The 14,429-nt window shown below is 33.5% G+C and overlaps 1 protein-coding gene across 2 annotated transcripts in view; it reads right to left on the reverse strand.

Annotated features, from left to right (window-relative positions):
* VPS13A (vacuolar protein sorting 13 homolog A) overlaps positions 1-14,429 on the reverse strand; it is a 107,856-nt gene that overhangs the window by 7,512 nt on the left and 85,915 nt on the right. For both annotated transcript variants that reach the window (XM_056513431.1, XM_056513432.1), the window contains 8 exons: positions 13,110-13,255; positions 12,912-12,993; positions 12,143-12,256; positions 11,637-11,712; positions 11,373-11,536; positions 10,978-11,023; positions 10,592-10,715; positions 9,561-9,675 (listed from right to left, as the gene is read on the reverse strand). In XM_056513431.1, coding sequence (XP_056369406.1) covers positions 9,561-9,675; positions 10,592-10,715; positions 10,978-11,023; positions 11,373-11,536; positions 11,637-11,712; positions 12,143-12,256; positions 12,912-12,993; positions 13,110-13,255 — 867 coding nt within the window. The remainder of the gene's footprint in view (positions 1-9,560; positions 9,676-10,591; positions 10,716-10,977; positions 11,024-11,372; positions 11,537-11,636; positions 11,713-12,142; positions 12,257-12,911; positions 12,994-13,109; positions 13,256-14,429) is intronic.

Raw genomic sequence — 14,429 nt, forward strand, 5'->3', positions numbered from 1 at the left:
TAAACTTAACCATTTCCTACAATTAATTTGAATATTGTATCAGAATATTTTTAATGAGCAATATATTTTAAATATTGATAACATTTGATGACATATTGATGAGCAGATTAATAGCTTTTTAAAAACAAAGCCCTGTACCTCTCATATGACTTGGCAACCACTGGATTTGTGACTTTCTGAGCAGTGAGTGATTAACTAGTGGTCAAATTAATATTGCTGCTTCTTGCTTAGGAATAGCAACATGATGGCTTGCATGCTTTCCAGCTGCTACAACTTGGAAGCAACACCAGAACGAACTAGTATGATTCAATAAAGTTTTAACTACAAATCTATAGCTTCAGATACGTATGGCAAAGTTTTTAAAATATCTAGATTAGTTCTTAAAACAGTTAAGAAAGCAAAGCCATTTAATGTGTGTTCCCCAAAAAGATACTTAATTAGTGTACAAAACTTCAAATTTGACTGCATGGATAATTCCACTCGCCCAAACAGACATTTTAAAAATTACATCTTCCCCAATGATAATGATTCTTTTGTAACTAAAATGCATGAATATTCGAGTAGCAGGCTACCCTAAAGAGAGCTTTCCAAAAAGCTCTTCGAAAGTTCAAATTATTTCTCTTTCCCCAATTCTGACAGGCTACAAAATCACAGCTATTGGTCATGTGCCTACTTATGTAAAGGCTTGCATTTTTTTCTGCAAGTGCTACTGTCAGGAGCAGGATGAATTCAGCAAAAAGAATGGCATAAGAAATGAGGGTTTGGAAAAATAAACTACTTTTTTTAAAATTCTTGGGAACTTCTTATTCAAGCTTTATCGAGGTGTTGCTCTGCCTCTGAAATGTGTCTCTCCCTGCCTCTTGTATTAAAAGCTTGGACTTAAATAAAAAAAAAACTAAATAAACTCTCTAAAATGTAGCCCCTACAACATTCCAGTATATAACACACTGGATGGTTAGAAGACAGAGGAATCTGTATGGACAGACTCTGGACAGTGTGGACAGGATACCCGACCCACAGGTCAGGCTACTGGTCTAGGTCTGAGGTCTGATGGACTTTCATTAGTGGCCTAGAAAAAAAGACAGGGAAATAGAAGAGAAGGCTGGCAAGAACTTAAAGAAATAACATTTGGAAAGAGCAAGGGTTGTTCACAATAGGTATAAAATATACTTAACTGCAAGACACTGTGACAATGACACAAATTTCTCTTACTGACCAAATACATAAATATCACACAGAATGACCAGTATCTATGTTCAAAGAAAGTAAAGGGTAAAAGCTTTCAGCAATTTAGCCTTATTAGGATGAAGAGGATTTCTCACGCTGGAGAAAGTAAATTTCTTGTGTTTTGCATAGCACTGAAGTAAGGCTCTCGATAATTTTCCTTTAAGTGTGACTTAGGAAAGGGGTGTTACCTCTTTCTGTCTTCTCATTACCTTGCTAGGTAATTTTCAACAAGTCATGTCCCCCTGCTGTAACTTACTCAGTTTACAGATAAAAAGTTAGGCATTGTGAAATTTATTATGGAAGTACATTACTTATTGCACAAGTGACAACCTTAAACAAAAGCTATTCTAACGAATACCAAATTTCACAAGAAGTGTTTCGTTCTGTTATGATTCCCAAACCTGTGATTTGTGGAGCTCAAAAACATTGTTGGCGTGTGGCATACACTGAGATAACTAGTCCTCATTGTTCGCTATAAGGCAAAAATCAGACTCAAAAATCAAAATTATCTGTGTTTATAGTTTTGTAAACAACAGGAGTTAACTGGGAAATAAAATACATGGAAATGCTGCACAGACTATTTACAAAGGGAACACTTGCCAATGCTAAGCACCAGCTATTTTTAATTTTCCTGCCTTTGGATTTTTCTACCCTTTATTTATAATTTTTATCCCTTTTAGCATTAGACTTGTACCTATTCATTAGAAATCATACAGGCAGACTGCTGACAATTCTTATAACAAGCTCTCTCAAGCAGTGCACACTGCTACCAAAGTGCCTTACACAACTCAAACATAAAATGATATACAATTGATCACTCAATACAGATGCATAAATAGTTCTCAAAACTTTTATGGTACATAGCTATTGTTTGGAGAAAGACAGCAACTTGGACCACTGTTAGGTGATGCAAAACTATGAAAGGTTACATTGATCACTCATTCTTCATTCAGTGTTAGTTTCAACATTGTAAGAAAACACATACAAATTTTTAAAAACACGATGTCTGTATTTCAAATTAAAAACACTTTAATAATCTGATTAAGTATATGCAAATCTACTTTTAAATAGACACTCCAGAAGCTGCAAAGCATGAAGTAACACGAGATGCCCTCCTTGCAAATTCTTACCTGTAGTACAATTATTTAGATGCCACTGCAATAATCTAGCAGTAAATGTGATCAGTTATGCATATATATGCAAATATTCTCAATGTCTTAAAAAATGGTATCTCTACACTTGGAGAGACTTCTAACCACATGACATCCTCTTAATGCAATGAAAAGCAGGAAGAGAAGCCTTCGACAAAATTAGAAATTATACAGAGCAAAATTAAGTAGCGGAGGCAAAAATTAAAATCTATGATTCTTCTGGTAATAGTTCTAAAAAATGTTAGTAGTATGTATGATACTTAAGTCAGAATGTTTGATATCCTTCTTGAACTCATCTCAGATGAAACAGTATGTAAAGAATCACTGAAAAGGCTGTTACTGCTTAAAAAATGGTTACAAATCTGCTGTGCTCTCTTGATGTTCAGATTAACTTTCATGTGGACTACCAGCATATTTCCCTATGAACTGGTTATTGTCCAAATGTGTGAATTCTGAAGGCAGTACACTGCTGTTGCTAGAAACTCCAACCGTGAATGCATCTTTCAGCTCAAATTATAAGGTAACTTTTCCAAAAGCCGTAGAATTGCTAATTTCAGCAGGCTAACCTGGCCAGTCTTCACCACAGAAACATTCAATAGTTCTAAGTAGTTCCCAGGTGACTTTTTAGATGTAGCTTGAATGAGTATGAAAAAAGGGGAAAAACTGTTAAGGAAAAAATAACATGTAAAACAGTCATTTTTCACCATGCAAAATTCTCTCATCATTTATGAATAATAACCACTGATAATCCCATATTACCTACATCCTCATTTCAGTTATTCTAATATGCAATATCATTATACAAAAGCAAAGCAATATGCAATGTCCACAATGTGTTAAGAGTCTGCATTCAGGATTCCATTTAGCCATGCTGAACAGTAACTCTGAAATCAACTTTGTTTTATTAAAATCAATGGGAATTTTTGGTCATGGTTAACATTTAAATCTAAGGCCACGGTATGCAAGACAATAAAAATTAGGACAGTAGCTTTCTTTCAGAATATAAAACTTCTACTTGACAACAAAAATATAAATTGCCTATGCTGACTGGCAGAATTATCTTAATAAATTTTTGATCTGAATACACAGGCGAATTTGTTTGAGCAGCTGAAATGGAAAAACCATACTGATCTACACTTTCATCATGATAACCACATGTAGACTGCCAACACAACCAAAACTCTTGGATTCACACCATTTGAAGCATGATTACAGCATCAGAAGGGAAATGAAAGAATACTGTCTTTAAGCTTCAGTCACAATCCAGTTAAAATGAAACTGTGTAATAAATGCTTCCATGCTCCTCTGGAACAACTACTGTTAGCTGGTTTCAAATAGATTCCCACAAATATCTTCTATTTGGGACTGGGCAATCCCTATGTAATAGTATCCAAATGTTGCATATTTAAGTGGTAAGGATCTTAATTTTTCCTTTAAGCTAGACGAACAAGGTTTTCCAAAGCAGGACGGATCATGACATCAGCAAACTAGATGGCATGCATGAATACCTGGTAAGAGTCTGGACAATGTCAAATAAAATTGAAGTTACTCTGAACTTCATAATGAATACAATTTTATGAAGTGAAACCTTAGTTTTAGGATACTGAGGATATGGATGTTTATGTTTTGATTTGAACCTGAGCTCAACAGTAGTGAGGCAAAGACAGAAAGGATTAGAATGACATATTTTTCTGACTCAGATGTTTTTCCTGGCAGACCAAAATGTAACTACTAAGGAACAAGGGCCTGCTCATGTCACTTTAACATCCTACCTGATATGAAGATACCTGAAGCTCATGATCAAAAATAATCACTAAACCAAAAGCTGAACACCACCAATACAACAGGATATGGGCATTGAAGCACAGCTTTGAAGGACTGCCTTCTCTGAAGCAACATAATTGTGCAGCAACCTTATGCAACACAGTATAAGTATTCTCACAGAATCACACATTATAAAAGTAATTTAAAATAATAGTACAAAAAATATTCTGCATATATTTTGAAGCTGGGTAGACACTGGCAAAGAGAACCAAAGACTGCATAGCGCACTGCTGATGACTTAGCTTTGAAACAACAAAACCAGTCCTTCAGCTTTATTCCCTGGTAGTGCCAAGGCCTTGCATGTCTATTGGTTCTGGAAATTATTAATAACAATTTATGCATAAGCTGTCTACTAAACGATCCCTAAAACTGTCTGAAGTATTCCCTGGCACTGACTTATGTCTACAGAGCATCTTGAGAAAACCAGACCAGCAGAGAAGCTGAACAAAATGGATGTACTGGATAGTATCAAAGGTAAAGAGCACAGCCAGTTATTCACCTCAGCAAGGAGGAAGTTATACAAGTTACTAAAAAAGTAGAAATGAATTCTTGGGAAAAGGTGCATTGTCAATTTGTCAACAGCACAAAATTTAGCAATCTGAGACAAAAGGAGGGCATTTAGACCTCTCATTTTTGCTATGTTACTTTAAATCCCTAAGGAAAACAATCTCTAAATGTTTTGGGGTTTTTGTTTTAGTTCTGGGATTTTTTTCCACTCTGAAAGAACATCAGTTTCTACTGTTAGATGTCACAGCTTTTTGTCCCATGACCTAAAGAGAAATTAAGTACTAATATCCCAGATGGTAACATTTTTTGTTATCCAAATCCCCATATCCACAGATTCAATTCTTTTCCCATGTATATTCAGAGACGCCTAGACTAAAGAGATTCACAAGTAAAATACTTGTACAAAATTACTATATTTTCTATTAACACAAAAACTTCCGAAACAGAGAAATAGACCTATACTCCACCAAAGAGACAAAATATTCTAGGGCCTATAAACACATCTTCCAACTCCAACTGGCAAATTAGGTGTTTTGTTGGGCTTCTTTTTCGTAGTTAACCTTCTACAACCTTTTAATCTAGAAAGTAAAGAACGAACTCCTTTCAGTTACACTGCAGTGTAACTTGAATTAGTAATATCTGATGCAGAAATACTACCATTCATGCCTAATTTTACCTCCATATTATGCATAAACTTGTAGGATTGTGAGTTAAAATAATTTAAAAGCTAGGTCAATTTTTGGTAAAGAAATTATTACATTTCTAAAGCTATTTTCGAATGAGGAAGAAATATGCTTTTTCTCACAAAATTCATATGCATTTTCTAGGAAGACTGGTCATTACAAAAGAAAAACAATTTTATAGGATGAAAAAGGAAATGCAGTAAAACAGCAAAAAGGAAAAAGATAATGTTAAGTAACATCATTCCAAATTTTCAAAACCCCGTGAAGTTAATTAAATGTCAGAGAATCTTTCCATTATGTTATACCCAACAATTTCCTCAACTTTTTGATATCTTTTTTTTTTTTTTTCAGAACTGAAGAGCAAAATTATTTCCTATGCTCTCAAGGAAACACAGGAGATCTATTTCTTTCTGAAAAATTCAAAATCCGCCCCACAGCATTTCAGGCAGTAACTGCAATTCAGCCTTTCATCTGTTTCTGCACGCATCCTTTTAAGGTGACAGCATTACAAAACACAATCTGTGCTGATGCAATCACAAGCATCAGCAACGTCAGATGAAACCACATCCCTAATTTAGTTTGTCCCCCTTTTTACTCCATGACATTCAAGGCAAAGGGTAATTGCCCAACAGATCACCTTATACAGCAGTTTTTGAATGAACAGTGCCAGAATAAGCAATCTTAACAGTTTCAACAGTTCTTTCCTCAGAATTTTGATAAATGGAAGCCAACAGATAATGAAAGATGCAACATTATCTTGTTAAATATGCAAGCATTTCAGAAGTTCTTATTGTTTTAGAGCAATGCTGACTGTTCAGATGGTGGCAGAAGAACTAATTCTCATTGTAATACTTAAAGGTACAGAATTATCTATTACAAGATATCTTTAAAATGCTACACAAAAATCTGAATTTAGTAACAAACCACAAAAAAAGAACAAGAAAATTGTGCAAGTATTTAAGTGAATATAGAATAATTTTTTTTTTAAGAAACCAGAAACTTGTAAATGTATTTGGTAGAATTTGTAACACCAAATTGAAGTTGATCATTATTGACAGTTTCCCCTCACCCCCCCATGTCTAGGTAAATAAAAAACTAAATACTTTTGTGTATTATGTATGTTTTATTACACAGTATCTTGAAGAAATGCTTGTATTCTTTACACCTGTCTTTGGTTTTTAATGGAGTTTAGTTCTGGGGTGGATTTTTCACTTTTTTTTTTGTTGCTATGAAAATAAAAATATTGGCTTATGAAACAAATAATTTATAATCAAGATAAAGAAAAAAAATAAACTGCTATTTCACATGTTTAAGGATACCAGAAGATACACAAAGTAAGTATTACAAAATTATGGTAAAGCAAATGATGAATGGAAAACTAAGGAGTTTATGATAATATTTCTTGAAAAATGTATGTATGTTATCTATTAAATACCTTTAAAAGCCATTAAGTGTTCTTATGCTATCTAGTTCCAGGAAACACGTGAAACAATGTTGGAACAGAACAGATGAATCCATTTTAGATATACTTTAGACATGTTTATTGTTAAAAGGAAAAGCAGACAAAATACTTTTGAAATAGTAATCGAATAAAACAGTCAAACAGCATTTTAACACCAATAAGGACTGTACAAATCAGTAAAGTTTTACTAAACACATTTAAAGCAATAAACCCTGTTAAACACTTATATAAATGCAAAAATATTAAACACAGCTGATAAAAATACATCTGGAAATAAACTCTAAGTCACGGTATTACTAATTTCTTCATATTATTCAATACTATTTTACCTAATGTCTGGTTTTATCTGTGAGACTATCTTTATTATATTATTTGCTTGTTTGCCTAGCACTCATCATAATACAGTTTATTATCCCCACATTTTTTTCACAGTTTGAGAAGTAAGAATTTAGCATCACAAAACCCCGATTTCTCAGCGGGAATTAGAGCAGCAATATTGAAAACTTAAACGTCAAAAGAATGTGACAAAGGCCATGTATATCTGTTACAATGAACATTATCCTAACTGTCATCATCATCACTACTACTGTGAGCCATAGTCCACTCTTTGTAGGCCTGCCTTTTCTGAAAGCATGGTAAGGAAAGAAGAAAGCAGAAGTATTAGTTAAAAGTACTAGTTTGCCTGGCAAGCTTGTTAATGAAAGCAAAATAAAACCACAGAAAACAAATTCTGAAGCCATATCCTAAGTTTAGGGCATAGTATGAGCACACAAAATAACCTATATCCTATTTCCTTTGATCAGCATATAAAAATCTCAAAATCACCAAAAGAAGCTTTATTCCAACCTAACCCTGCAATCTTTTGAAAAGCTACAATAGTGACCGCAGTATGACCATACAAAGATGCATTGCAAAAGGGAGAGAAATATTTTTATCCACAAGAAAATATTATTCTATTCAGATTCCTTCAAATAGTAGACATGCAATACACTGAGTCTCATGCAAAACAAAGTAACAGCTATAGAATCACAAACATTAAGAACTAAAAACATTAGTATACTTAAGGGTTAAATTAAAACGCCAAATATCCTATACCAGAATTTAATACATGGGGAAAAAAAATAAGCAAATCCCTATTTTCTGATTAGACTGTCTAGGGAGATCTGTGTAATCTGCTTAGAACTTTGAAAACATTTCTTGAAGAGTAATTATGCCTTAGAATCATCAATAGCAAAAACTAATATGAAGCTAACAATACTTCAGTTTTAGATACTTTTACATGGTGACTGCCATCACAAAATACCAAAGGCATTACAAGGCCACACCTTAGTGTTTTTTAAGTTGGATAATGGAACGTACTGTACTCAGCCATACAATACAGAAAAATTAGAATTACATGCTACATGGCAGATTTTTAGAAAGGTTTCTCAGGAAAAAAAACCAAAAAACAAACCCAAACAAATTTAAGAAGCAAAAGCAATGTAAAGTCAGCTCATTAGACCTGACTGCTTGCTAGCATTTGTTTTAGCAATATACTTTAAAACAGACAAGGGGATGTTTAAAAATTTATTTTCTTAACAAAAAAAAGAATAAAGATTAGTAACAAATTTATTCTTCCATTAGTAGTAGCTTCTAACTACCAGAGGGCAGAGGGTAGTTAAGGCAATACTGCTTTATAACACCAGTTATAAATTGGAGAGCACAGGTTAAAACTATCTCATCACAAGAAAGGCACAGTTATACTATTTATTATCAAAGCACTACATCACCAGTGAATGGAACAATGAACATAACTAAGGTGCCCCCAATCATGTTCTATCAAAAAATGAATGACAAACTAATGAAATGCAGGAGAAAAAAAACAAGAGTGGAACTCCACATGAAACAAAGAACTGTGGAAATAATCAAAATTAGTCATAAAATGCTCTCCAAAGGCTACTTCATTTTTATTTACTTCTCCAGAAAGGTTATTCTAGTATGACATTTTCATGGCACACTGTGAATCCTTCCCTGTGTATTTTTAAAATTGCTTAAATTTATACAATCACTAATTACTACTTTATTTGTAATGGTTGAACATTTCTAGCAAGAAGTTTTATTTCTAACAAAAGGAAAAAACAGAAACTCAGTAAGCTGTGTGCGTCACAACTGAAATTATTTCCCTTTCTGAGGGGAATTTTTTGAGTCAAATTTGCTTAAATGGCAGATGAATCATTAAAAAGTGCTGTTCAGCACATACTTCCTGCAAACAGTATTCCAGAACTGGTTATGTTTTTCCAATGGCTTCAGTATGACATAAATACAACTAATTCTAAGTGTCTTTAAAATGTTGTTTTACATAAAATTGAGACTTTAAAAGTCATTGTTTAAGCTATGTTATTATAAAATTACTGAAAAAACAATGTGTATTTATCAACATTTTTCACAAAAAAAATTTAACGGCATAAAACTTTTCACTTGCACATATAAACCTTTTTCTTGCTCTGTGCATAAAGTTTTATAGATATACTGATTTACTTTATGGTATTTTCCTCAAAAGTTGTATCACAGCAGCCAAATCCCCAATGCAGCTCTATGCCTAAGAAATTAAATCAAATTTCTTGACTACTGAGTTACTAGGCAAGAAGTGGATGGGAACTTAAGAGGTAGGAAATTTAAATGTATGATTTTAAATGTATGTCAAAAGTTATCTTTCATTTTCTTCACCTGTAACATTTGACTTCCAGTTCCATCTCGTAATCTGTAAGGTCTAATAACTCCATCTTCACCAAAGAAGCGAGGTGGCCGCAGGCTTATCACATCTTCTGATGAATCTGCAACCCTGACAAAACAGAAAATTTAAGATACATGTCAATATCTCTACTCACCCATACTTTTTAGCTAAGGAAACAAATTATTTTATATACAAATTAAATTCAAGCACTTGTACAACAACTGCTGTTGTCTATATACACATTTTTGTTTGTAACAGACATTACACGAAACAGTACCAGACTCAGAAATCTATTTTTGAGAATCACTATTACCAAATTAGATGGCACAGAGTAGAACGCATCTGCAAATACTTAGGTAGTGTCTAACTACTGCACTTCAAAACTTCAAAAGTAAAGACAACTGTACCATATAGAACTTTCACTCTGATATTTTTCTTGCATTTCTCTCCTAAATAATAGGAAAACAAAAGAGACGGCTGGCATTCGTATGGTAACAGAAGTGATCCAACTCACTAAGAAGAGGGCCACTGAACAATTGCATTTAAAGTTACTAAGTGTCTCTTCCAAACACTGTCTCCTCCTTCATTGCATGTAACAGTGTGAGATCATCTTCAGAAACGAATTTATTTTAAGTGAGACTATCACAGTATTTAAATGTATCTAAACATAGTTCTGAGACTGGTATCTAGTGATCTTGGAACTTATAAAGTAGTAACAGTATATAAAGTAACTTAGAACACATCTGAGAAGTCCTTTTTTCCTGCTTGTTTGGGGTAAAAGTTAAAAATCATCAACTGAAGGAAGTCTCTTTGCTGATATATTTAAACTAGTTTTTTCAGTAATGCTCGAAATACCTGACATTTATGTGTGTGGTTTTAAAATTATATCAAGTGTGTATTTTGTTAAAGAGCCAACTATTTATTACATAGATAACGCAGAAGTGGTACAAAGACACAAGGTGCTACTAGTATTACTATTGTCTCTTTCATGCCACATGATGTTCTATACACTTATTTTACTTACTTTTTAATACCCTGAAATGTGCTGCTTGCCATATCTATGATTCCACCAGTGGGCCTAGCTACTGCTCCCACTAAGCCTTTTCCAACGCCTTTGAAAAAACCAGCTGCTCCTTCTTCCTGAGCTCCTAAAAGCATTAAAAGCAGTAGATCATTATAAACCACAGTTTCTCTTAAAATCTTAACAAGTTTTATTATCATTTAATTACAAATCTTATTTGTTACACAGCTATGCATTCTTCACACAAAGTTCATATAAACGATATTTAAACTCTAAGTGAGCAGGAATATAAAATCTTGACAAAGAGTCTGTAACTATGATTTACAACAGCTCATCAAATCAAGAATTTACCATTGTGTGAACAGTTAATGCATCAAGACCAAACTTACCTCTTATTGGTTTTGTAACTATTCCTGTTATCCCACTGACAAAACCCTACCAAGGTAAACAAAACAGACATTACAAATATGCTTCCATATAGTATTTTTCATTTCTAACACCTTTTTCTACTTCACTGGTGAATGGCCTCAAAGTACATGTGTTGGAAGTATCCTAGAATTTGAGGCATCTGCTTCACGATTTCTACCTTCTTTTCACCCTCTTACATTTTTCTATAGAACTTCACTCAGTTGTAGCTATATACCCGTAAAACCAAAATTAAAATTAAGAAATTAACAAAAAACTAACTAAACAAATTTGAAAACCAAAAACTCTCTGGTGAACACAAGAAGAGCCTGGTACTCTTGCCTGCACACAATTAATTAATTTTTGTTTTCCTCCTTACAGAAACTAGTCCTTTTCCACCACGAGTGATACCCTCTCTCAGACCAGTGGGTTGTTTATTCATGGCTTCTCTCCTTTTTTGCTGGTAATCCTCATCCATAGTTATTGCAGCTACTCCTTTTGCCATAGCACCTGTGATTCTTGAGGCAGCTCCAGCTAATCCACCTATTGGAATATAAACCAAATTAAAATTCCAATGCAATTACAAATACTCACCTATATTGTTTACTATTAGGCCAACTACCATTATATTGCTGAAACTTACCCACAGCTCCCCCTACGAGGGCTTTAAACCCTAGTGCCATTCCTTCTATAAATTCCTCAGGACCCTGGATGGCTCCCTATGAGAAAAAAAAAGTACATTAATGATGAGCTTTGAATAGTGTGCATTACATGCTTTTAAATCTTACATTTTTATTGGGATTTATATGTGTCAAAGAGGACAACAGGATGACACTGTGTGATAAATTGTAAAAACACCCACAAAAGCTCCTGTGACAGAAGAACAGACAATTTTAGAATACTTATTAATTCCCTCGATTCTACTTATTTTGAAGGATTTATTTTAAGGTATGAACTGTAGGAAATGGCATTTTGGAAGTTAAGTTAAATGGGCTTTTCTGTCCTTTTTAATCTCACTTGATTTTTCCAGGTATTTTCACTTGGAATTTTCAATTCTAAATCTAAATTTAAAACCAAAAACAGTATCAATATAGATTTTCAATATAATGTACATCTATCTACTTATAAAAGGGCAGTAGAGAATTTTACCTGGTATGGTTCATAGAAGAAAGCTTCTACTCCTTCAGACAAGCCTCGTATGAATCCAAATGGATTGCCCAACACATCAAGGCCAAGAATAAGAATATACATCTGTTTAATCGCCTAAAATGACAATAGTTGCTTGTGAAAATATTTCCTAAACTACACTAAAACAAAGGCAAACAGTTTACTATCTCAGATTGAAATAGGTAAAGAAATATGAGTTCAATATAAAACCTCAAAATTGTGCAGAAAAGTAGAAGTAGTTGCACTAAGAAGATGAGAAAATCAGTAAGTAAACCATATTTTGTCAGCCAAGAAACAAAGGTACTTAGAAGCATTTCAGTAGCCCCTTATTACTAATGATGGATGGATAGAAGAGGACTAATTATTTTACACAAAGGTATTTTTGTTGTATTCTCTCCACTGGATGACAGGACTTTCAACAGTAGGCAAAAGCCAAGAAGGAACCATGATTCATATAGTACTAATGTCCAAGAAAATACATTAGTATTTTAATGCTAATCACATTCCATCAGAGCTCCATCGTGTTTACTTTCCCTCTCTATTCCAGCAAGCTGTTTTGTTATCCACGACACTTGGAAAGGCAATAAAATTCTATTAATGTGTAATTGGTTTATATGCTTTTATTTAGCCTTTGTACATAGATACAGGGATGAAAGTAATTTTATTTCGTTTAACAGAATCCAAGTGCACAGTAGCACTTTCAAAATATAAATACATCAGAATACTGACATTTTCTTATTCTTATTCTCACCTGTTTTGAATAATGCCTTATAACTGATGATTGGAGCTGCTGTGTAGTACAGAAGTGATACTGGAGCTCAAAAAATGCCAACCTAAAAAAAGAGAAGAGAGAAAAAGTAAGTCTTTACTATGCAGAGCAAAATAAAACAACTTATGCAATACTGGTATAGTTTTGAGTGTCATTTTTACATTTGTACTTTTAACCTACTTAAAGAGAATATCTTGCACATCTGTAAGGGTGGCCCCTATACTCTTCAGCAGGAGATTCAAGGACTGAAATGGTATCAATTCGTTCTTTCTTTCCTCTTTGTTACTATCTTCTCCACCTGTACTGAGTGAAAAGCTCAAGTGTAACTGAAGGAGGAAAAACAAGATTCAAAAATGACATGGTTAGTTGTTAGATGTACAGTATTTCTATATTTCAGATTATTTAAAAATTGAGTTAATTTCTAGTCTGACTGAAATGAATCTGACTTTGCAACAGAATACACAAATACATAATGTTGGCCAAAAAAAGCCCACTGACATTTAAAGCTGAAGTGAAGAATTTAAACTCTAAGAAAACAAGAACTTGAAATTGCTTACTTACGTTTTCAGAGAAGGCTTTTGGATTCTTTTAGCTATAATTCAGATTATTAACTCATTTTTAAAACATTTAGTTTCTCTAAGTTATACCCAAAATCAAAGCAGACAGAAAATTACAACACAGCATATTGTCCAAGCAAGAATGTAACATAAAAGCTTGAGAACAAATAATTACTAACACAAGTTTTGCAGGTGCCAAATAACAACTGGAAATATAGGAAATATAGGCAAACAGGAAAAATCCTACCTGTGCACACTTGAAATAACCAAAGCATTTGTTTCAAAGAAATCAGAACAGAAGAACATTTAGGAAAATCGCTCTAATGGCATTTGTGGCACAAAATCTATCCAGCAGTTTTCAAAATCAGATTAAAGGAAGTTATGCCTGTTTCTGATTCTTTGAAGACAATGTCACGCAACATTCATTGTTATAACAGAGCTTAATTATAGCTCATTTCAGTGATACACAGCTCACCTTGCAGAATCATTGTCACTCAACGCATAATCACTGAAGAAAAATCTTTTACTAAAACTTCAAGCCCATTTATTCCATCCTGCTTCCTCTGTGCAATTTTTCTTGTAAAATGTAATTTCTAACATCTCACAAGATACTGCAAAGAGGTGAAACTCACTCTCTTAGGAATTGTTATAGAGCCTATCACATTTGTAATAATGTCAGCTACACATTAACCTCCTGTCCTGGCTGTGTCTGTTTTTTAGAAATTACATCATTCTCCAATCCATAATACACTGTGTTCACACAAACCAGAGCATTTCTCAAGGAACTCGTAAATAATTAAATGAAAAAAAATTACTCATAAAGAAAGTCATAGGAATGCAATAGAAAGTTAGTGGTAACAATGAAAATACTTCCCCAGTACCCTTTTTTAAAATCAGCTGTTTTAACCTTCATTTCCATCGCCTACTATCCTGCATGAGACAA

The sequence above is a fragment of the Oenanthe melanoleuca genome, chromosome Z (genome assembly GCF_029582105.1).
Source record: "Oenanthe melanoleuca isolate GR-GAL-2019-014 chromosome Z, OMel1.0, whole genome shotgun sequence".
NCBI lineage: Eukaryota > Metazoa > Chordata > Aves > Passeriformes > Muscicapidae > Oenanthe > Oenanthe melanoleuca.